The sequence below is a fragment of the Octopus sinensis genome, linkage group LG7 (genome assembly GCF_006345805.1).
Source record: "Octopus sinensis linkage group LG7, ASM634580v1, whole genome shotgun sequence".
NCBI classification, from domain to species: Eukaryota; Metazoa; Mollusca; class Cephalopoda; order Octopoda; family Octopodidae; genus Octopus; species Octopus sinensis.
In genome coordinates this window covers 19,447,256-19,472,996 of record NC_043003.1, presented here as the reverse complement: position 1 = coordinate 19,472,996, position 25,741 = coordinate 19,447,256, and the positions used below count along the sequence as shown (strand labels likewise).

Below are 25,741 nucleotides of genomic sequence, written 5' to 3'. Positions count from 1 at the left end.
TAAAAAGTGACCCATGGACTCAAGAGTTTACTTCTTGCTCTACAGCAGCACCAAAATAACTTAGATGTTGGTTCATATGTGTATCTTTTCCATCTAAGCTGTTTTAATTTTGAGAAGTAACTTGTAGGAAGATTGTTGTTCAATGATAATGGTATCAAATTTCTTTTACTTTCATGATAATTATTTTCATTGAAATATCTTAACTTAGTCAACCAATGTTGTTGATTTTTTAATTTTTTTTATGGATTAAATTGAGGCAGTGCTGAAGTTGCTTATTTTCAGTAGATTAAACCACTTAAGCAGTAGCCATGTTGCATTTTTCTCTTCCTCTTCTTGTCTCTCTCTCTCTCTTTCATCATTTCTATTAATTAAAAACCAGCCAATTTTGTTTAACATTGATTATCTCGATGCTATCATACTTAATAAATAATGATATTTTTAAAAATCACAAGTTGACTTTTTTTTATTTTTAAAACTTATACCTTCAAATATAGTTGAAGTCATGTGAAGTCATCTACTTAAATTGACCTACACTAAATACTTTTGCACAATATGAATTCAAAATGTTTCCACCTTTCATATGGGATTTTTTTTGTTTGTTTGTATTTTTATTATGAAAGCAATTTTTCAAAAGAAAATATTAAACACAATATCCATTTCATAACTTTTGTGTAAAAGAAATTTAGTTACCATATTTGATGGTATAGAAGATACATGGGTATATTCGCTGCACCCCAGTTGTACACATTCAGGAAACAATGTTTTTAGTACATTAAAGCTATTGGGAGGCCCAACTTTGCATATAGGACCAGAGGGTTTTTTTTTATAGGCATTTCAAAAGTACATCTTCTATGTCATCAAATACAGTAACCTCATCATAGATTTCTTATTCAAATTATATATAAAGGTTTTCCTTTGTATTTGTTTATTTTAACATTTGCAGATATCCTTGTTCTTCTAGCTCAGTTTTTTCCCAAACTTTTTACTTTTGAGGAACCTTTGAAATACATTCTGTCTCAGGGAAATTTTATATCTTTGTTAATATTTTTTCTCTTTCACAAAGTTAAATTTCATAAGAGAAGAAACATATTATAAAAGTGTCATTGAAATAGTTTTATGAAAGGTTTGGCAATGTTAAATCCATTAAACACCACAAAGAAGTTTTAACCCTTTTGTTACTGTATTTATTTTGAGATGCTGTGTTTCTTTCAATTACTTTAAATATAACAAAAGAATTTAGTAAAATAACTTAGTTATCATTCAGCTAGTGTTAGGAACATAAATTGTGACTGAGGTCTTGATGGAAGATTTTAATTCAAAGTTTATGAAAAGACATTTGTACTCAAAGCTAGAGCCGGTTTCAGCCGGGTTGGTAATGAAAGGTTTAAGAAGTGTTTTCACCAATATCTTAAGACTAAAATCTGCTTCAATTCCCTAGAGGCCAATTTTCCCATTCGGTCTCATTATCTACATTTGTCAGAATTTCCCTTCCTTAGAAAATATGCTGCATGTTTGTAATAAAATTATAACTATAGAATTAAACGCAAAAATTACTTAAAATGTATTTGTTCATAACAGTTATATGAAAGCATTTTGTGTAATTTTATCACCATTTCTTGCAGGAACCCCTAGCAATATTTTTGCAGAAAACCATTGTGTCTTCTTGCAGAAAATCCTAGTAACCTCTTTCAGAAACCCCTTGTGACTTTCATGAGGAACCTTAGTTGAGAAATACTGTACTAGCTTGAAACAAAAATATCAACTAAAAAAAGATTTGTTTGTTACAAAATGTAACTTTCCAAAATTGCTCTTAGCATAGACATCTTATAGTTTGTAGAAGGTTAACAATGTTAGACAATAGATCTGCAAAAGGCAAGCTTACAGTAAAGTTAAATTATTCCAAAATGATTATTCTTTACAATGACTTGCATATTTCTTAATACATTCCAGCAGACTTGAATATCAGAATCCCTTGTACTAATGAATTATTTTACGAACACATATTCGTCATAAAAGAGAAACTGTTTTGTGATGGACACAACAGTAATTAGCATACACACCACAGGAAAACAGCTTTTCCTTTTATTATGAATATGAGTTCATAACACTCACTTCATTAGTGCAAGGGATTCTGATGAGCACAGCAGTGATTTGCATATTCATGTTTGAATCTGCTGGAACACATTATGAATAAATATGCAAGTCATTATTTTGAATCTCACTGTTTACCATACATACGATGATTTAATATTTAGTTTCTCTTCAATCTTCTCTTAATGTTAAACTTTTTGTATTGAGCAAACTAGATTTATCAAAACAAAGATTGATTCTCCACATTATTTTCCACCTTTTAACAATCAAGATGCAGATAGTTTTATGTCGAGTTTTTTTTTTTTTTTCATTTTTGACATCTTAATTACAAATATTGATTTTTGTCAATAATAGGGCAGGTTGGTACATAGGATAAACATATCACATTTTTTTCCCTCTGACCTTGTATGAAAAGTTTGTTGCTCCACCATGTCTCCTGAATTATGCTTAACCCTTTTGTTACCAACCCAGCTGAAACCAGCTCTGGCTCTGAGTACAAATGTCTTGTTTCCATAAGTTTTGAATTAAAATCTTCACCCAAATCTTAGTCATAATTTATATTCCTAACACCAGCTGAATGATAACTAAGTTATTTTACTAAATTCTTTGTTATATTTAAAATAATTGAAAGAAACACAGCATCTCAAAATAGATACAGTAACGAAAGGGTTAATGAATTGGTGATGAAGTTTCATATTAAACAAGCTATTAATTCTGTTGTAAAACATTAATTTTAGGCTTCACTTCAATTAATCTTAGACTGCTATATAGTTAGTGATCTCTATAGTAATGTTATTTGACAGGATGCACAATGTAGAGATCAGGGAATCTCTTCAGGTTGACATTGAGAGGTCACAGCTTTGATACTACAGACATGATTATAATGCCACAGGAAAAGACCTTAAGACAGATTCAAGGCAAACCAAGCCAACCAGCAGGAGACCTAAGGGTGGGCCAATGAGCAAGATGGTTGAATAAGAGTCTCGGTTGGTCATGCTTGGGAACCCAGAAGGCAAGTTTAATGATGGTTGCTTCTAATAGGACCTTATGAAGGATGTGCCCAAGGACTCTACCCCAAGGACTCAAGGACTCAATTTTGTTCCTTACTCTCATGTAAAGCAGCTATATCTCCATTCAGATCCCTGTAGATTAAAAAGAAAATGATGGAAGGTTCACTGAATAAAATTTGAAGCAAAATAATTATGGCTTATTAGCTAACATTCTTCAGTTCAAATATTTAAGTTCACTTTGTATAAGTTAAGGGAGCAAAGGAGTATGATGGGAGAAGTTGTAAATTAGATGCCATCTCTTACTGACTTTCTGAATTGAAATTGTTTATTTTCTTCATCAAAGCACTCAGAGGCTATTATAACAAGAAGTTCCTTTTGAGGATCTTTTTATAATAATTTCTTACATTTCTATAGTTTATCACTAAATCCATTTTCATTTTCTCCACCCACTATTCTTGGAAGGGTCTTATGGGGTAGAGTCCTTGGGCACATCCTTCATAAGGTCCTATTAGAAGCAACCATCATTAAACTTGCCTGCTGGGTTCCCAAACATGACCAACTGAGACTCTTATCCAACCATCTTGCTCATTGGTCCACCCTTAGGTCTCCTGTTGGTTGGCTTGGCTTGCCTTGAATCTGTCTTAAGGTCTTTTCCTGTGGCATTATAATCATGTCTGTAGTATCAAAGCTGTGACCTCTCATTGTGGAGAAGAATCAGCTCAACCTGAAGAGATTCCTTGATCTCTACGTTGTGCATCCTGTCAAATAACATTACTATAGAGATCACTACTATATTATAGCAGTCTAAGATTATTTTACTTGTTTTTCTAAGATACAAAGACTTAACTATTTTTATACAATGCTACTAAAAGACATTTAAACACTTTGTAAATTTCCTCACAATACTGATTATCTTTAAGCCTTTTGAATCAAATATTCTATTTCAAATTTTGAATAGTTCTTGGATTGAGTAATAAAATGCTGCTCATTTACATATAACATTTCTTGCACACAGTATTTTGAAGGGAAGCTATGAATGTTGCCCGTTGTCAAAGACCTCTTTGACTATGCATCAAGTCCTGATTCTCTTTTAAGGTGTACACAAATTACCAAAACAGTCTATGCTAACTATTAATTCATTCCGAGCCATACCATATCACACCATAGCAAGTTTACTACTATTATCAGACAACTTTTTGGAGCTTTATAAATATATGCTATATAATTTGTGGGTGAATAGTTGAGTGTAGTCCATCAGATGCCCAATGTTAATCACAAGGAAAGCTAGAGACCAATGAATTGAGGAAATGACTGAGTAGCAGATATTGGCAAAATACAAAAAGAAATGGTTTTATTTGTTTAGACATACAATAACAAGTGGCTCGAAAGTCGTGTAGACGTAGTAGCCTTTACTAAGTGACTTGCAGTGTATAACTTCCTTCAGGCACCGGTCTTTACATTCTTACGTGATCAATCATGTTCAGGGAAAGACTTGAATTTCTGCTTTAGTAGCAACACCATCCCAGCTAAAATTATCACGAGAACCTATTCACACAGATCTGAGGGGATCTAGAGAAGTATACCTAAAAAAAGAGCTAAAGTCCTCAATGGCAAAACAAGCAAATGAAGGCTTATGATCTCAGTGGCTGACCTGGCAGAAGGCAATACCAGATGGACTGGTTAAGAAGGCACAGCTCAAGCAACACCTGGGCTGACAGAAGTCTGTTGCAATTTCATCACCTGAGCCTGCATTGCAGAGAATGTCCTTTGAGACTACCAGCATTTTTTTTACCAATCTTTTCTCATGGAAATATTCAGAAATGAGGAAGAGCCAGTAATAATAGGTAATATTATGTAAGGTGAAAACTTTCTGTGAGGAAGATTGGAGAAAAGATACAGTCAGCCTTGATAATTCTTGTCTTATGGCAAGATTAAAATACAAAACCAAAACATAAGGTTGTATCCTAAACCCATGCCAACCTCTACCACAATGGCAAAAATATATTTTGAATGCTATTTGTTTAACTCTTTAGTAATCAGATTATACTGTCAAGTATAATGCTTTTTCATTCACATTGTTTTTAATTAATTGTGCATTATCTCATAGCTTTGAAATTTTGATGAAGTGATAGTATATTTTTAGAATGGCATTGAAAGGTAGGTGTGATAGGCTGGATCTGGTTAGTCAGAACATAAAACAAGTAGCATATTTAGGTAGAATATGGCCCGTTTAAATGCTACTGAGTTAAAGAGAAATATAGCATTTCATTTTTCTATTTGCTTGCCAAGACTTCTGATATGAAATTGCATTGAAATAGATGTTTTACTACCTCAGTCATTTTGCCAATAAAACATATGCATGCCAGGCAAAATACTTAGTGGCATTTCATCTATCTGTATGTTCTGAGTTCAAATTCTGGCAAGGTTGAGCACTGGAATCAATGTAATCCATTTACCCTCTGCTCTAAATTTGCTGGCCTTGTGCCAAAATTTGAAACCATTATTAGTATCATTATTAGTCCCACTTATTCCACTGAGGTTGACTTTGCCTTTCATCCTTAAACAGTTGATAAAATAAGTACCAGTAGGTACTGGGGTTGATGTAATTGACTACCAACTACCACCAAAATTTCATGCCTTGTGTCTATAATCAAATAATTATTATTAGCCTCATCAAAGTTAACTTTGCCTTTCATCCTTTTGGAGTCTATAAAATAGGTACCAATCTAGTGTTAGGGTTGATGTAATCTATTTAGCCTGGTCCCTTATGCCGCCAAAATCTGAAACTGCTATTATTAAAATTAACTAATCAATTGTTTGATCAATCATTTGACTTGTCAGTTTGTCTAACAAATCAAATGATTGATTGATCAAATGATTAATTAGCTTCCTACTTGACCAATAATAATAAAAAGAAGTGAAGTGTAACAGGAATGTGTGTTTTAGTATTATCAGATCTATAACTTCATGCTCAAATACAATGTACACTTCTATTTTAAATTAAATTCTGTTAGAACTTTCTGAATCAAATTTCGAAAAAAAAAAAAAAAAAAAGTAAAATATGACCAAAAATAACATTATAATGTGACTGCTTTCAATTTGGGGTTATTAAAATTTACAATACATACATCAACACTATTCTTTGTTTGACTTGTTGAAAGTTATATTTTAAGATATAAAAATTGTCCGAGCCTTAACATTTTATATTTTTTTTAAAATTTTATTTGTTGCAATTCTAGTTCTTTTTATTTCATTTTTTTATAAGGCCAAATAGTGGGGATAGAGCTGTGGTTCCCAAACATTTTTGGGGCTGTCGCCCCCTTGACATCCAGGCCACATTCCTAGCACCCCTCACCCCAACTAACCTTTCTGAAGCAAATTCAAAGCTTCCCCATTTTTCTTCTGTGCCCCCTTGGAACTTTCCACTGCCACCAGGATGGTGGTGGTGGTGGGGCAATACCACCCACTTTGGGAACTATTGGGATAGAGTAATGTCATACATATTGAGTCATATGTACCCTAGTTTCTAAGGCTATTGTTGGTATAATCTTAAGAGCAATATGCTATTGTCAACTAATTTTTACATTTTGGAGCTGTTCCTTCTCTCTGTGTCCCCACTCTTTAAATGTATGAATTCTTAAATAAGTCTCTCATTCAACAGATTCTGATAGGGCTATCTTTCGTTTTGACTTGCAGAGTTGTCATCTAGGTTCATTAATTTCTGTAAAAAATTATTATTTATTTACTGGACTGGCTCCTGTGCAGGTGACACGTAAAAACACCAATTGAGCGTGGCCATTGCCAGCATCGCCTGACTGGTCCTCATGCCGATGGCACGTAAAAGCACCCATTACACTCTCGGTGTGGTTGGCGTTAGGAAGGGCATCCCGCTGTAGAAACTCTGCCAGATCAGATTGGAGCCTGGTGCAGCCATCTGACCCACCAGTCCCCAGTCAAACCGTCCAACCCATGCTAGCATGGAAAGTGGATGTTAAACGATGATGACGACTTTGTTTTAAAGTAAAAGAGAGGGGAAAGTGAAAAATGTATGTACATGTATCTGAAATGGACGTGTGTGTGTGTGTGTGAGTGAGAGAGAGAGAGAGGGGGAGTGAGGGGTGTATTATGTATATGTACATACATCAATGCATATACTCTTTACTCTTTACTGCATGCATCTTTTTTATATGTGCATGTGTGTGTGTGTGTGTGACAGTGAGTGAGTGAACGTGTTTTCTCATGCATGTGTAAGTGGCACACACACGGCCATTTTATATACACATTCGTACATCGTTCACTTTCTTCTCTCTTTCACTTTAGAAGAAAAGTAAATAAAAAAATTTTACAGGTGCTCCAGCATGGCCACAGCCTTTGGGCTGAAACATATAAAAGATTAAAAGAACATAAAAGAACAAGCAAAACAGCTGATCCGGATGACAGTTCATTGACAACTTCCCAAGTCATATTGAAAGATCGCCTTTTGATATATATTATTATGTGAAATGAGTATGAGATGTTTGGCACTGCTGAGTCAATGCTGATTTATTTGACATCAGACATTTTAGTGTTTCTCCCTACACTCCCCTCTTTATGTGTACGGAGGAGTGAGAAAGAGTTTGTCAGCCCTGTTCAAATAAATTATAATCTGTCGCCCCACTGCCGTATCTGTACACTTCTGCATTTGTTTGTATGTGTGTGTGTATGTATTTGCTTCCAGCACCAAAATTCATTGCTGCCAAAACAGGCTGAATGTCTACTCAGCTGTGACAAATCACCAAAGCATTCAAAACCAGTCGTCTCATTCCATATGTGAACATACAGAAACTTGTTAAACTAAAATTATATAAGTACTTTCCAAGTTGAGTTTTGATTTTCTTTCATTGACCTAGAAATTAATACCGAGGAACAACATTATTCTGAAAAGTATGCCTGAAATAGGGTCGTCACGTTTAGTATGTGTTCTTAGAGGATTTTGTCCCCATTAGATTCCTCTCTTTAAAATTACGCCAAATATTTGGATATAGCGATCAGGAGGAGAAGAAAAAATTAATTGTGTGTAATGTGAAACAGAAGTCTATAGGGTCTCATATTCTTGCCAAGTGTAACACCACTGGGAATATCAGCAGTGCACACACCTAGAAATAAATGGAAATAACCCGTGTCTGTGTGTGTGTATACACATCTGTTCATAACAATATTGTTGGTAAATTTATTGTATGTGTACATTATATTAATTTGATCCTATTTGAGTCTGAATGCTTTACAGATTATTTCTTTATTTGCCCTTTGTTTTTAGTTTGAAACAATGAAGTGCCTAGATTTATCAAAGTTTCTAGAATTTTTCAGCCTTCTCTTTTGAAAGGTCTAGATTTACTGATGGGCCTAAGATGTTTGTTCCTAACAAAACAAAGATCTAATAAATAAATCTGTAAAGGAAAAATAATTAAATGCAATCATATTTGATATATATATATATATATATATATGCATATGTGGTTATATGTACATACAAAACTATATATAGTTGTATTTGCTTGGCAAGTGATTTGGTCCAAGATTGTGTACTGAAATAATTTTATTATGGGTGAGTGATATTAGTCATTTAAGAACATGTATGTATATATATATATATATATATATATATATATATGTGTGTGTGTGTATGCATGAACACACACACACAGAGGTTTATGTATTTGTTTTGCAAAGTTCTTGAAGTGAAAATGTGTTTTGAAACAGATATTGTTATACATGGGGATGGTTATCTTTGTTGTAAGAGAAAATGGAATTGGCATGGCAAGAGGAGACACACGGGGAACAGTGTTGGTGAAGAAGTGACAGAAATAAACTAAAAAAAAATACTGATAGGATTGAAGCGATGATCAAATAAATAATACATGTCTTGTTTAATTGGCAAAAGATAACTATCCCGAACTATAACAGTTATATATATATATATATATATATATTATATATATATATATATATATATATAATATATATATATATATATATATATATATATATATATATATATATATAATGTGGAGGCATGTGGCTTAGTGGTTAGGGTGTCAGCATCATGATCATAAGATAGTGGTTTCGATTCTTGGACCGGGCAACGCATTGTGTTCTTGAGCAAAACACTTCATTTTACGTTGCTCCAGTCCACTCAGCTGGCAAAAATGAGTAATGCTGTGATGGACTGGCGTCCCATCCAGCTTGGGAACACATACACCATGGAAACCAGGAAACCTGGCCCATGAGCTTGGCTAGGCTTTAAAAAGGGCGCATTTATTTTATATATATATATACATATATATATATATAACGGGAAGCTTTATGAAAATAGACAAAAGACGAAGGCAGGTTTACGGAAATAAACAAAAGACAAAGGCAGGTGGAATACAAACAAACAATTGTATTAGTATGGCGCTCAGGAAATATAAATAAAACAAGTCTTTAACGTTTCGAGCCTACGCTCTTCAACAGAAAGAAGGAGAGAAAAAAGATGCGTGCAGAGGCTAGCGAATCAACATGGCGTATATATGTGTGTGTGTGTATGCATGTGTTTACTGGTTATAGCAAAGCAAAACACTGCTTCAGTGTTCTGTTTTGTTATGACTAGAAATGGGTCTGACAAAAGTAGCATTTAATATTTTAGGTCATTCAATTTTTCTCAAATGATCAATAAATTGAGTAAACCTATCAGTTGTGTACCTATAATGATAACTGAAAACAGCTGTAAGACAAATATGTAATGAGCATTATTTATACCTTGTCTTACACACACACACACACACACTCACTGTTATATTCACTTTTTATTTCCTGATATTATAGACTATGGTTTTTCAAACTTTTTGAAAATATAGAACTCCTTAGATAAAGAGAAATTTTCACAATGTAAAAAATATTTGAAAACAAATTATTATAGCCACATGGCAAATAAGCAGTGAAATAATTTGTGGTTACTTTTATTTTCTTTATTTTACATTTATGATTTAAAAAGTTCTCTGTAACTAATATACTGAAAAATTTAATAATGAATTGTACAAGCCTGCTTCTGGTCACAATCTTAATGTTTTGATTTACATCTGTTTTGATTACTTACATACTTCCTGTAGTTTGAGGGAGGTATTTTATTTGACTTGATGTATCTATAGTCAATCTCTCCACCATCGCCCCCTTTATCACTCCTTTCAACAATTACTTCCCTTCATGTGACTCTTCAGTAACATCTACCACTTTCACTGTCACTCAATAAAGTTGACCAGTTTTTACAGCTTCTTTTATGACTAATTTGAAATCTTAAAGTATTTGTCCCACTGTTAATGCTTGATGAAAACAATAGTGAATACTTTCAACATTGTGATTTTTTGCATCTATTCTTCCAACAGTAATTTTTCCGACCATTGCTGTGAATATCTGAACAAAGCTACTATTAAAACATTCCCCTCAATAAATGAATTAAATTATATGTTGATCCCTCTGTAGTGTAATTCTCCAGAAGCTGACAGATCCATTAGTCTTCTTCAGTGCTACTTCCATAAATATAACATACAAGCACCAGCTACTAAGCCAGAACTCTGTTAATTCAGTCAAAAGAGAGCCAGTTAGCTTCTTGTTAACCTATCTTATTAATTCCTCCATTCATATTGTCAAGAGCTGTTATATGGCTTGTTGGTGCCTGCTTCTGTAAATTACAGAAACAGGTATTTTGGTCCATATTGATCTAGAGTGGTACCATACCTCCCTGTACAAAACCCAATGTCACAGCCAAATAAACTATCTTCAAGATAATACATTTGCATTAGTTATAATTTGGAAGGTTCCAGGATAGTTTGATACAAATGAAAATGTTTCATTTGCAGGTTGCTATATTAAACACTTTTAAGGAAAAACAATATTGTATTAGAAAAAACTGATAAGACAGAATATAAATGCAAGTGAATTGTTTGTGAAACCTTTTGAGCAATCAATGCAGGTGAATAGTTAATCAGAACATGTAAGGTGATGTTATTGAATAAAAACAGATAAAGAATAAAAAATATTGTATTAACGTATTTACACAGGTTGTTTAATGTTTTGAGAGAAATCCCCTCTTCAAAAAATAAATAGTTTGGACAATCTTAACAACAAGATGTTTCAGTTTATGGCCAAATATTTTTAATTCACAAGATGCTAGAATGACTGTGTAGTTAAAAAGCTTGCTTCCCAACCATTCAGCCTTAGGTTCAGTCAGTTCCATTGTGCAGAATCTTGGGTAAGTGGTGTCTTCTATAGCCCTTGGCCAACAAAAGCCCTGTGAGTAGATTTGGGTAGACAGAAACTGAAAGAATCCTGTTGTGTATGCAGCTATACATATGTGTGTGTTTGTGGGTATCCTTGTCTTGACATGTGATGGTTGTAAACAAGCATCACCACCACACAAGTAGTGTTGCTAATTTCCAGTCGTCCATGAAAAAGATGTCTGGCTTTGGGAAAATATTACCTTACTTGGAAACATGTGAAGATTAGTGACAGGAAGGGCATCTGGCTGTAGAAAACCTGCCTGAACAAATTCTGTCCAACGTATGCAAATATAGAAAAGAGGACATTACATGATGAGGATTTTTAATATTTTGGGATAAATTCTCTTTCAAATAAAAGAAAATAAAGATTTTGGAGATATTATCAACAAGACATCACAGTCTGCTGTGGTCAAACATTTTTTAATTACTGTATTTGATGGCATATAAGCTGTACATCTAAAAAAAAATCACCATGGGTCCTATATGCAAAGTGGGGTCTATATCACATGCTTTAAGGCACTAAAACTTTTTCTCTTGAATATGCATTGCTGAAATTGGGGCATTTCCATTATGCCATCAAATATGGTAGAAAGATTACATTATAATTATTCTACATACATCTTTTGAAACACTGGTACATCATAAGGCTGATTTCTTTAAAATCAGCCATGGCGCTTGTAATAGCTAAGTCAATATTTATGAGTTAGCACATCTGTTGATTTTTATATATTTTATTATAATAGACTTACAGAGCAGTTGTTGTGCTGTTAAAGTTCTTTTGAAGACTAGAAGTGAAGATATAGGTTCATGAAAGAAGACAATTTGCTATGTATAAATTGTATAGGACTGTGTATATACAGATGATGGATCCTCAATGACTAGTTCATCAAAGGGCTTGACAGCTTTGGCAATGAAGAAGAATAAAAATGTTAACCACTTCTTGATTTTTACACCTTAATGTACTAACTGTAAAAACAGATGGAAGTGAATTGAAAGTAGTTATGAAAAGTTTTTTTGTAATAAAAGTAGACTTTTTATATCAAGGTTATTTGCTAATATTTACAATGAAACTAGAACAAAATGCTTCAAAACCTTATTTTGTACACTGTTGTTCATTGACTTTGAAGAAGTTGAGTGCTTTGTTGTAAATAATAATTGTGAGAAATAATGCTGAAACTTTTCCATGAGAATCAGTAAACTGAATTATGTAAAATGTTTGAAAACAAACATTGAACACAAAAACTTAGTGTTTCTTACTGACATGTTTGAACATTCTAAAATAATAAATGCAGCATGGCTGTGTGACAAGAAGTTCGCTTCCCAACCACATGGTTTCTGGTTCAGCCCCACTGCATAGCACTTTGGGCAAGTGTCTTCTACTTTAACCCTGGGCCAACCAAAACCTTGAGTAGATTTGGTAGAAGGAAACTGAAATAAATTCATTGTGTGTGCATGTGTTAATATATCCATGTCTTGGCTTCATGTGGTTGTTGTATCACCATCATACAAGCAATGTCTTTCACTTTTAATCTTCTCTGAAAACATGTCTGGTCATGGAGACATATTACTTTACTTGGAAACAAGTGAGGGTTGGTAACAGCAAGGACATCTAACTGTAGAAAAATCCACCTCATCAAATTCTGTCTGACCCATGCGAGCATGGAGAAGTGGACATTAAAATTATGAAACCTTGACATGCAAGGGAAGGAAGAAAAGGTCTTAACATTAGTTGATAAAATTTGCGCAATGAACTACAAAATAGTGATTTGGAAAAGGAAAGAAGGGGGAATTTTCAAAGGTTTTCCCAAAACTGCTGAGTGCAACTTAAAATATGATATAAGTACTTCAATTTTGGCACAAGACCTGCACTCTTAGGATAAGTGGGCTAGTTGATTATATGAATCCCAGTATTTAATGGGTGCTTTGTCTTACCAATCCTGAAAGAATAAAAGGCAAAGTTAACCTCAGCAGATTTGAACACAGAATGTGAAGAGCCAGAAAAAAATGCTGCTAAACATTTTGTCTAGTGTCCTAATAATTCTACCAGCTCACCACCTTAATGATAATTTTAATGGTTTTGCACAAAGCCAGTGTTGTCGGATAGTCAATTGCATCTCCCCCAAACCGTGGCTGGTACTATATTTCAGCAAGCCCAAAAGGATAAAAAGCAAAAGTAACTTTGATGAGTTTGAGCATATAATGTAAATAGGTGGGAAAGATACTGTTAAGCATTTTGTTCAGTATGCTAACAATTCTTCCAGTTGGCCACCTTATTAATGATTATTATTATTATAACCCTCTCCAACACAGCAAGCTGAATCGTTTGCACGCCAGATGAAATGCTTAGCAGTATTTCATCTGTTGCTATGTTCTGAGTTCAAATTCCCCCAAGGTCGACTTTGCCTTTCATCCTTTTGGGATCAATAGATTAAGTGCCATTTGAGTACTGGAGTTCATGTAATCAGCTGTCCCCCTACCCCAAATTTCAGGCTTTGTGCCTAATGTAGAAAGAATTATAACTCTTTGTAAGGCGGTAAGCTGGTAGAATTGTTAGCACTCCAGGTGAAATGCTTAGCGGTATTTTGTTTTGCTGCATTCTGAGTTCAAATTCTGCCAAGGTTGATTTTGCCTTTCGTCCTTTCAAGGTCAATAAAATAAGTACCAGTTGAATACTGGGGTTCGATGTAACCAACTCATCCTCTGCCTCAAAATGGCTACCCTTGCAGCAAAATTTGAAACCATTATTATAACCCTTTTTAATATAGGCATAAAGCCTGGAATTTATGTGAAGGGGGCTTGTCAATTATATCAACCCCAGTACGCAACTAGTTCTTATTTTATCAGCCCTGAAAGGATGAAAGACAAAGTCAATGTCAGCAGTATTTGAACTCAGGAGGTAAAACCAGAAGAAACGCTGCTAAGCATTTTGTCTGGCATGTTAATGATTCTGCTATCTTTCTGCCATACTAATAATCATTTTTTTAATTTGTTATTGCCCACAAGGGGTTAAACACAGGGGACAAACAAAGACAGACAAAGGAATTAAGTCGATTACATCGACCCCAGTGCATAACTGGTACTTAATTTATCGACCCCAAAAGGACGAAAGGTAAAGTTGACCCCAGTGGCATTTGAACTCAGACCGTAACAGCAGACGAAATACCTATTTCTTTACTACCCGCAAGTGGCTAAACACATAGAGGACAAACAAGGACAGACAAATGGGTTAAGTCGATTATATCGACCCCAGTGTGTAACTGGTACTTAATTTATTGACCCCGAAAGGATGAAAGACAAAGTCGACCTCGGCGGAATTTGAACTCAGAACATAACGGCAGACGAAATACTGCTAAGCATTTCGCCCGGCGTGCTAACAGTTCTGCCAGGTCGCTGCCTTAACCAATTTGTAATACATAAAAACCATGAATTAGAAAGTTTCTGGATCTTTATTTTAGATGGGCATCCCAATATCACTTAACATTTTTATGTAGTCTAACACTACATACAATTGCGAAATTAGATTTACAATCATGACAAACTCAAGGACATCAAAAATGGTAGATGATGAAATGAGGGTAACATTATGGAACATTCCACTAAATATTCAAGAATTGTTTTTCTTCATATCAAACTGCTGTATTCCATTGTCTTTCATCCTTTGAGCAATACATTTGACATTTTTGGGTGTCAGGCTTGCACGTTTGTTTGCAATTTTGTGGTTTTGGGTTCAGTCCCATTGCACAGCACTTTGGACAAGGGACTTCTACTATAGCCCTGGGCCAACCAATGCCTTGTGAGTGGATTTGGTAGAGGAAACTGGAAATGCGTCACACATTTATGTCAGTGTGTATGTAAATGTTTTCCACCCACCCCTGACAATTGGAGTTAGTTTGTTTGCATCCCCACAACTTATTGTTTTGGCAATAGTATTGGGGGCAATTTGACTAAATCCCTTCAGAGCAGAGCCCCAGCATGGCCACACTCCAGTTACTGAAACAAATAAAAGATACATATGTGGCTCACTGACAAAGCTTAATGTCAGTAAAAATTTTATTTTTACAAAATGTTTGTTGCCAAAGTGGAAATTTCAGGAAGCACTGCACTAGTATTTAGCATCAGGATCAGCATCTTACATTTGTTTTCATGCTTGCATGAAATTTTTCTAGTACAGTATCTCACTACCTATTGCTGTTCCTTGTCATTTACTGAGTGAGGTTCAATATATCTGAAGATAAGCCTTCACCATTTCTTCCCATATCAACATCTGCATGTTTCTTCCACTTGAATCACTTGACCTTTCTTCACAAACTGCTATCGTTCATATGCATCACACATACCAGCACAGACAATCTTCTCTCCTACACACTATATAACTCATTCCACTTAGACTTATTTGTTATCATTCATGCACACTATCATTATGCATCAACTAAAGCATATTTTCTTTTCCTTTCCAACATTCTCCGCTGTGCTCATGTTTAATTATTGAAAATAGCCAGCAGATGTGTGTGTAGGATGTTTACCTTTTGACCGTCGGAGGTATATATATTTTTGAAGGTGGTGCTCCAGCATGGCCGCAGTCAAATGACTGAAACAAGTAAAAGAGTATAAAAGAGTAACTAAACACTTTCAAATTTCAGACACTGGTAGATTGTGTCACATAAAACATCTTTTACTCTTGGCGTTGTTGAGAAAATTCTGTATTTTGGGAGTTATTTTTTGTTATAGTTGTTGTATTTCAGTAATTTCAACCAATCAATGACGTGTATTCAGCTGAATAAAATTACTGCTGTTTTTTGTCAACAACAACTTCCGGTGGTGTATATTTCACTTGTCACTGTTATTTATGACATATTTCATCTCAGTTACGTTTGTATGAATAAATGAGTGTATCTGAAGCATGTTTACTTCATGGCACCACCATAATTGTTCATGCTTCATTTTTCATTTTTTTCCGTAACTCTAGCCCTAACCCTAAAACCAGTACAAATGCACGGACGATGTCATAAATAAGTGACAAACGAAATATACACCGCCGATAGTTGTTGTTGACAAACAACGCCAGTAATTTTATTCAGCTGAAATTGGTTGAAATTACCAAAATACCACAACTTTAACCAAAAAATAATTTCCAAATTACAGAATTTTCTCAACTACGCCAAGAGTAAAAGATGTTTTATGTGACACATTCTACAAGTATACAAGGTTTGAAAGTGTTTAGTTACAAAAAAATTATTTTTTAAAATCTGTCTGTCAAAAGGTAAAGATCCTGTGTGTATCCATATATATATATTATATATATATATATATATATATATATATATGTATATGATGGAATCTCCTGACAAAGACAATGTATGAGTGTTCCGTTTTTTGCTGACCAAATGTTTGAGTTGTACATTAGCTCTTTCTCTCTATGAAATTGACATTGCCTGAACAGGTATACAGTGTACTTGTAGAGTATCATGAGATAGTGCTTTGCTCCAGAACACAAAATACCACCTAGTCCAGGAACTGAAATTGCGATCATGAGTGCAACACCCTGACCACTCCCATGCACCCTCACAATATATTTTTATATATATTGTTGGCATTCTTTTGTCTCGGGAGACAATGGAGTTGGGCATAAACTAATCTAGTCTGGTTTTTACATTTGATGTCCTCTTCAGTTTTGCGCAGGCCTGGGCTAGATATAAGAAAATCTTGGATAGCCCAATCATCAGGATTCCTCTCTCGACCTTGCTGACGTAGTCCAAATGAGTGCAGAGCATTACGTTTGGCACCAGCTTGGTTGCAGGAGCTGCCGGAAGAGTGTCGAGTTGAACACTAAACCGCCTACGGGGGTTCCACTCCGGATTTCTTTGAAGGTTGTCTCCTTTCCGTAATCCTGGATAGGGGCTCATACTAGGTACTGTCAGCCGGAGCCAGCTGAGCCCAGGACTCGTGTCAGGCAAGCTCGTCACTCCCTGAAGTAGTGAAGTAAATCGCTACCCACTACCTATATTTTTATATAAGCCACCTGGTCACCTACCGATCGGGCTGGCATACTAGCCAAATCGACTACATCCTCGCCAGAAAAAGGGAAAGATGGCTGCTTATAAATGCCAAAACCTTCCCAGGCGAAGAATGCACCCCACAACATAGACTGGTAGTTAGTGACTTTAGGATCAGGACTAAGAGGGCGACTAGAAGACGACCAACATGGAGAAGAAGGGTCTGGAAGCTTAAAGACCCTGCGAATGGACAGAGATTTAGAGATATGTTACTTGAAGCCTTTGACGAAGTGGAAGGGGGTATAGCTACACATGGGGTAGAAGACAACTGGACGTTTCTGAGGGACAACCTGCTGAAAGCCGCTGACCAGATCTGTGGCTGGTGCAAAGTCCCCTTAAGACCAAAATAACATGGTGGTGGAACAATATTGTTGATAGGGCTATTAGACAAAAGAAACAGGCTTGGAAGGCCTGGAAGAACGGTGGTAGCAGGGAAGTGTATCAGACTGCCAGAAGGGAAGCTAGGAGACAGGTCTATCTAGCCAGAGGGGAAGCAGATAAAAGAAAATTTGCCAATGTCCTGCGCCGTGAGGATGAAAGACTTGAGGTATTTCGTGTTGCAAGACAGTGTGTGAGAGAGAATCGAGATGTGGTAGGAGAGAAATGTGTTCGCATGGAGGATGGTTCACTTGCGCTAAATGAGGATGCAAAGAGAGAAGCTTGGAGACGCCACTATGAAAGGTTGCTGAATGAGGAAAATGAATGGGATAAAGAGAGTCTGCCGAATGTTGACCCAACAGAGGGACCAGCTATCCGAGTTGATAGTTCCGTGGTAGCTAAGGCAATTAGAAGCATGAAGACAGGGAAAGCCCCAGGCCCATCAGGAATTACTGCAGAGATGCTCAAAATATCTGGTAGTGTCGGCTATAGCATAGTCACCCGTATAGTCAACCAGGTGATACACGAAGGAGTCATACCCAATGACTGGTGTAGCAGCATAATAGTCAACTGCTACAAAGGTAAAGGCGATGCCCTAGATACAAATAACTACAGGGGCATCAAGCTGTTGGATCAGGTAATGAAGGTTACGGAGAGGGTTATAGCCCAGTTAATTAGAGAGAGAGTTAGCTTAGATGATATGCAGTTTGGGTTCATGCCAGGGAAAAGTACTACTGATGCTATATTCCTGGTAAGACAGCTGCAGGAGAAATACCTAGCCAAAGGTAAGCCCTTGTACCTGGCTTTTGTTGACTTAGAGAAAGCCTTTGACAGGGTCCCCCGATCCCTTATCTGGTGGTCAATGAGGAAACTAGGGATAGATGAATGGTTAGTGAGAGCTGTGCGAGCCATGTACAGAGACGCAGCTAGTAAGGTGAGGGTTGGCAACGAGTACAGTGAAGAATTCCGGGTAGAGGTTGGGGTCCACCAAGGTTCAGTCCTCAGCCCCCTCCTATTTATCATAGTCCTCCAGGCAATAACGGAAGAATTTAAGACAGGATGCCCCTGGGAGCTCCTATATGCTGATGACCTTGCTCTAATTGCTGAGTCACTATCAGAACTGGAGGAGAAGTTTCAGGTGTGGAAACAAGGATTAGAATCGAAGGCCTTAGAATCACCTAGCCAAAACCAAAGTCCTAATAAGTAGGAAGGTGGACCAACCACAACGACTTCAGGTAGATGGCCGTGCTCGATCTGTAAAAAAGGTGTAGGTAGAAACTCTATAAGGTGCACCAAGTGTAAGCTATGGACACATAAGAGGTGCAGCAATGTCAAAGGAAGGCTAACTAAGAAAATAGTTTTTGTCTGTGGCAGATGCTCAGGAGAAATAAACACTGGAAATGTGCAGAGACCAACTTCTACCACGTTCCAGGGAGACAAACTAGAAGTAGTTGATAGCTTCCGCTACCTAGGAGACCAAGTCAGTAGCAGGGGTGGGTGTAACTGCTAGAGTAAGAATAGCCTGGGCAAGGTTTAGAGAGCTCTTACCCCTGCTGGTGACAAAAGGCCTCTCGCTAAGAGTAAAAGGCAGACTATATGATGCGTGTGTACGTACAGCCATGCTACATGGTAGTGAAACATGGGCCGTGACAGCTGAGGATATGCGTAAGCTTGCAAGAAATGAAGCCAGTATGCTCCGATGGATGTGTAATGTCAGTGTTCATAATCGTCAGAGTGTAAGTACTTTGAGAGAAAAGTTGAACCTAAGAAGTGTCAGTTGTGGTGTGCAAGAGAGACGGCTGCGCTGGTATCGTCATGTGACGAGAATGGCTGAAGATAGTTGTGTGCAAAAGTGCTACACCCTAGCAGTTGAGGGAACCTGTGGAAGAGGTAGACCCAGGAAAACCTGGGATGAGGTGGTGAAGCACGACCTTCGAACTTTAGGTCTCACCAAGGAAATGACTGAAGACCGAGTCCTATGGAAGTGTGCTGTGCATGAGAGGACCCGGCAGGACTAGTCAGGCCATATCCCGTGGCCCCTACCTGGGACGTAGTCGATCCACCTGTGCATACCTTCCTTCTTGTGACACTTGAGAAGACCTGCTGAGGCAAGTGAAAATCAATCAAAATAGATGAACATCAATGGAATTTGTATCTTTGTGGTACCAGTGCCTGTGGCACACAAGAAAACCATCCGAACGTGGCCGTAGCCAGTACCGCATCGACTGGCCTCCGTGCTGTGGGAACATGGTGGCACATAAAAACACCATCCGAAGACCCGGCAAGACTAGTCAGGTCATAACCCGTGGGCCCTACCTGGGACGTAGTCAGTCCACCTGTACATACCTTCCTTCTTGTGACACTTGTGAAGACCTGCTGAGGCAAGTGAAAATCAAATCAAATCAAAACAAATCAAAATAGATGAACATCAATGGAATTTATATCCTTGTGGTACCAGTGCCGGTGGCACACAAGAATCCATCCGAACGTGGCCGTAGTCAGTACCGCTTGTGGTACCAGTGCCGGTGGCACACAAGAATCCATCCGAACGTGGCCGTAGTCAGTACCGCATCACTGGCCATCGTGCTGTGGGCACATAACAAACACCATCCGGTCGTGGCCGTTCGCCAGCCTCATCTAGCACCTGTGTCGGTGGCACATAAAAAGTAGTCAGTACCGCTTGTGGTACCAGTGCCGGTGGCACACAAGAATCCATCCGAACATGGCCGTAGTCAGTACCGCATCACTGGCCATCGTGCTGTGGGCACATAACAAACACCATCCGGTCGTGGCCGTTCGCGAGTCTCATCTAGCACCTGTGTCGGTGGCACATAAAAACACCTTCCGAAGACCCGGCAAGACTAGTCAGGCCATAAACCATGGCCCCTACCTGGGACGTAGTCAGTCCACCTGTGCATACCTTCCTCCTTGTGATACTTGTGAAGGCCTGTTGAGGCAAGTGAAAATCAAAATCAAAATCAAATCAAATCGAAACAAATCAAAATAGATGAACATCAATGGAATTGTATCTTGTGGTACCAGTGTCGGTGGCACACAAGAGAAAACCATCGAAAGTGGCCGTAGCCAGTACCGCATCGACTGGCCTCCGTGCTGTGGGCACATGACAAACACCATCCAATCGTGGCCGTTCGCCAGCCTCATCTAGCACCTGTGTCGGTGGCACATAAAAACACCATCCGAAGACCCGGCAAGACTAGTCAGGCCATAACCCATGGCCCCTACCTGGGACGTAGTCAGTCCACCTGTGCATACCTTCCTTCTTGTGACACTTGTGAAGACCTGTTGAGGCAAGTGAAAATCAAAATCAAAACAAATCAAAATAGATGAACATCAATGGAATCTGTATCTTTGTGGTACCAGTGCCGGTGGCACACACTTTGTGGTACCAGTGCCGGTGGCACACAAGAGAACCATCCGAACGTGGCCGTAGCCAGTTCCGCATCGACCGGCCTCCGTGCTGTGGGCACGTAACAAACACCATCCGATCATGGCCGTTCGCCAGCCTCATCTGGCACCTGTGTCGGTGGCACATAAAAACACCTTCCGAAGACCCGGCAAGACTAGTCAGTCCACCTGTGCATACCTTCTTCTTGTGACACTTGTGAAGACCGGTTGAGGCAAGTGAAAATCAAATCAAATCAAAATAGACAAAATAGATGAACATCAATGGAATTTGTATCTTGTGGTACCAGTGCCTGTGGCACACAAGAAATCCATCAGTGCTGTAGTCAGTGCGGTGGGCACATGACAACACCATCCGATCATGGCCGTTCGCCAGCCTCATCTAGCACCTGTGTCGGTGGCACATAAAAAACCATCCGAAGACCCGGCAAGACTAGTCAGGCCATAACCCATGGCCCCTACCTGGGACGTAGTCAGTCCACCTGTGCATACCTTCCTTCTTGTGACACTTGTGAAGACCTGTTGAGGCAAGTGAAAATCAAAACAAATCAAAATAGATGAACATCAATGGAATTTGTATCTTTGTGGTACCAGTGCCGGTGGCACGTGGCACATAAGAAAACCATCTGAACGTGGCCGTAGCCAGTACCGCATCGACTGGCCTCCGTGCTGTGGGCACGTAACAAGCACCATCCGATCGTGGCCGTTTGCCAGCCTCATCTGGCACCTGTGTCGGTGGCACATAAAAACACCATCCGAGCGTGGCCGTCTGCCAGCCTCGTCTGGCACCTGTGTCGGTGGCACATAAAAACACCATCCGAGCGTGGCCGTCTGCCAGCCTCGTCTGGCACCTGTGTCGGTGGCACATAAAAACACCATCCGAGCGTGGCCGTCTGCCAGCCTCGTCTGGCACCTGTGTCGGTGGCACATAAAAACACCATCCGAGCGTGGCCGTCTGCCAGCCTCGTCTGGCACCTGTGTCGGTGGCACATAAAAAACACCATCCGAGCGTGGCCGTTTGCCAGCCTCGTCTGGCACTGTGTCGGTGGCACATAAAATCACCCACTACACTCTCGGAGTGGTTGGCGTTAGGAAGGGCATCCAGCTGTAGAAACACTGCCAGATCTGACTGGACTGGTGCAGCTTTCGGGCTCCCCAGACCCCAGTTGAACCGTCCAACCCATGCTAGCATGGAAAGCGGACGTTAAATGATGATGATGATGATGATATATATATATGATTTTTTTGTTTTTATTCTATACTTGCTGAATGGCTAAGCTACACAACACTTATTTTGATACTGGTTTTATGCACACATATACATATTACATAATAATGGATTTCTGTACAGTTTCCACATATCAAACTCAGCTCACAAGACATCGGTTAACCAGAGGCTGTAGTAGAACATATTTACTATATAAGGGCATTGAATCCTATATTACATGGCCATATTCTCATAGTAAAATAAAATTCTGTTTATTTATGACCAAATATCTTATTTATTTCTTTGTTCTTCGAAAAGAATAATTTTCTTATCAAATACTAAACTTTCTATTTTAGTTTCAAACACATTTCAATAGTTTTGTTTTCATTCTTTTTTGTATTCTGACACAATCTCCACTCTTTTAGAGCTTTTTTTTTCTATTTCCGGAAATGTTGTTTAGCTCCAGAATGGGTTTTGACCCTTTAGTCTTCAGATGACTCTGTTAAATGTAATAATTTTTCACTCAAATTGTTTTGAATTAATCATACATTATCTTATAGCTTTGAGGTTTCAATGATGTGATTATTTGTTTTTAGAATATCAATTTGGGTTAGGTGTGAGAGGCTAGATATTGCCCGTTTGAATGTAAAACATGTAGAATATCTGGGCCAGATATGGCCGGTTTAAACACTAAAGGGTTAAGGAAGATTTAACTGCTTTTTCTCTCACAGTATGTGACACTTAGAAGCTCTCTTATTAGGAAATGTTGATGCAGCTGGTGTCTCACATCTCTGTCTTCCCGTTGAAGTGGTCATTAGCTACACACTAATGCTACTGATGCAATAGAGTTTTATGATGTAGATCCAAATGGAAGTTTTAGATATATTTTTCTACTAGATGTTGTGGAGCACATTGGTAGATACTGAAAAAAAAAACCCCAAACCACAGTTACTAAAAAGAAATCATTGAATGCAATGTTCATATAATATAGGAAATATGTTAAAATATGTTATTGTCAATAATAAACAAAAATTATAGAATTCACTTTCATGGGTATAGGAGTGGCTGTGTGGTAAGTAGCTTGCTTATGAACCACATAGTTCCGGGTTCAGTCCCACTGCGTGGCACCTTGGGCAAGTGTCTTCTACTATAGCCTTGGGCTGACCAAAGCTTTGTGAGTGGGTTTGGTAGACGGAATCGTATATATGTGTGTGTATATGTTTGTGTGTCGGTGTTTGTTCCCCCAACATTGCTCGACAACTGATGCTGGTGTGTTTACGTCCCCGTAACTTAGCAGTTCGGCAAAAGAGACTGATAGAATAAGTACTAGGCTTACAAAGAATAAGTCCTGGGGTCGATTTGCTCGACTAAAGGCGGTGCTCCAGCATGGCCACAGTCACATGACTGAAACAAGTAAAAGAGAATAAAGAGTATAGTGTTGAGTTTGAAAAAAAAATGTACAGATAATTTTGTATTACTTCAGATATTGAGTTTTGTAATTCTTTAAATTGTTCAATAAGTTTAGGGTTACAGTAACAAAATGTGAAGACTGCCATCAACTGTGGTTGATTAATCTGCACACTCAATGAGTAAGAAGGAGATTAATGCAGCTGAAGACCAGTTACTGTATTAACACAGCATTGCTGAAGTTCATAAAACTAATGTTTTTAACTTACAACACTGACTTAAATTTTTCTCAAAGGTATAAATTGAGAAATGAACATATGTTAGACAGACTACATGATAGTGAAGCTATCAGTTGCTCCTTTATAAACATTTGAGAGCTATGGAACTTGACATTACTTATAAAAACCCGAAACTATACTTGTTAGAATATAAAATATAATCCTAACCCATCTGTCTAAATAAACTGAAATCTCACCTGACTATTGTGGAAAAACAACTGTCTGGCTTCTTTATCCACAGAAATGCATTAATAATTCAGATGGTAGGTATGTAGAATTTCAGTCCATTGATGTTTTTCATTGGTTGGTGAATGACAGAATATATGTCAGCTGTAATTTCTTTAAATATGTTTTTCTTCCATGAAATAGTATAAAAAATTACATAATCTAAAACCAATTGTTCTGTCTCACACACTCAGAATTATATTTGTTTTAAAAAAATCTACCTTAGATAAATGACACCCAAATTGAGTCTGTTTTGAGATTTTCAAATGTGACAAATCTTTCTCATGTATTGTTACTTATTCTTAATATGGCTGGAACAAGTAAAAGTAATGTATGTCTGATGATGTAGCTTTTCCTTGCAAGAAAGTTAGTTCCTGAAGCTTATTTAACATATTGTTATAGAAACACAAGCAAAGAAGAATGAAATCTTACAGAATTGAATAGTGATATAAATCTAGTCAGATTTTGAACTTTAATCACGAAATGCTTCTATACTTGTAGAGAGATTTTTCATTACATTTACATTAAAATTTTCACTCCCTATGGAGCATAGGCCATCAATGACTTCACTTCACTGTTCTCAACTCTAAGCTTTGGTATTTTGCATATTTTCTTGCATCTGTACACACTCACACACACAGAGTTTAGCTTTCCTTCTCTGTCTCTCTAAGTTACAAAGTGCATAGAAGGCACTGACTGAAATGGCTGGATGAATGACTCCAATAAGATTTAACATTTCCAGGTCTTGATGTTGACTCAACAAGGTAAAAAAATTAAAAAGACCCTGAATAAACAATAGGTTCCACCAGGTTATAAAAACACACTAGAGACACGTTTTACCGGCATTAAACTTCCCTCCCCTCCTCCAGTTATTTAAAAGGTAACAATATGTACATAAAAATGCCATCACCTAAAGCAATTTACTTGGTTATTTGTCTTGCTACCGGTGTCATTTAAACAATTAACTAATTAAATTCTTTATACAATGTGTTCTTTCCACAGGAATCACCAGAAGCAGTTGACACAAGATCAAATACAAATAGTGAAACAAACATCCAAGGAACCAACGCCAATAAAAAGACAGATGTAGAAACTGGTATGTTTTTTTTTATATTTAAAATTTTTTAATTTCAAACTAATTTTACATCTCATATTTTGCATATGTATACATTCATATGCATTCCTGTATGTTATATATTTTAATAAACAACCACATTGAAATCTCAAAGCTATGAGATAATGCATGATTAACTCAAAACAATGTGAATAAATAAGCATTACATTTGACAGAGTAATCTGAATGCTAAAGGGTGAATGCAGATACATTGTGAAAAAGCAAATATATTGCAGTATTCGTTTGGGGATAATATCTCTT

The 25,741-nt window shown here is 37.3% G+C and overlaps 1 protein-coding gene across 1 annotated transcript in view; it reads left to right on the top strand.

Moving 5' to 3' along the window:
• LOC115214189 overlaps nt 1–25,741 on the top strand; it is a 57,104-nt gene that overhangs the window by 8,375 nt on the left and 22,988 nt on the right. The window contains exon 2 of the mRNA XM_029783289.2: nt 25,369–25,462. Within this exon, the coding sequence (XP_029639149.1) occupies nt 25,369–25,462 (94 nt within the window). The remainder of the gene's footprint in view (nt 1–25,368; nt 25,463–25,741) is intronic.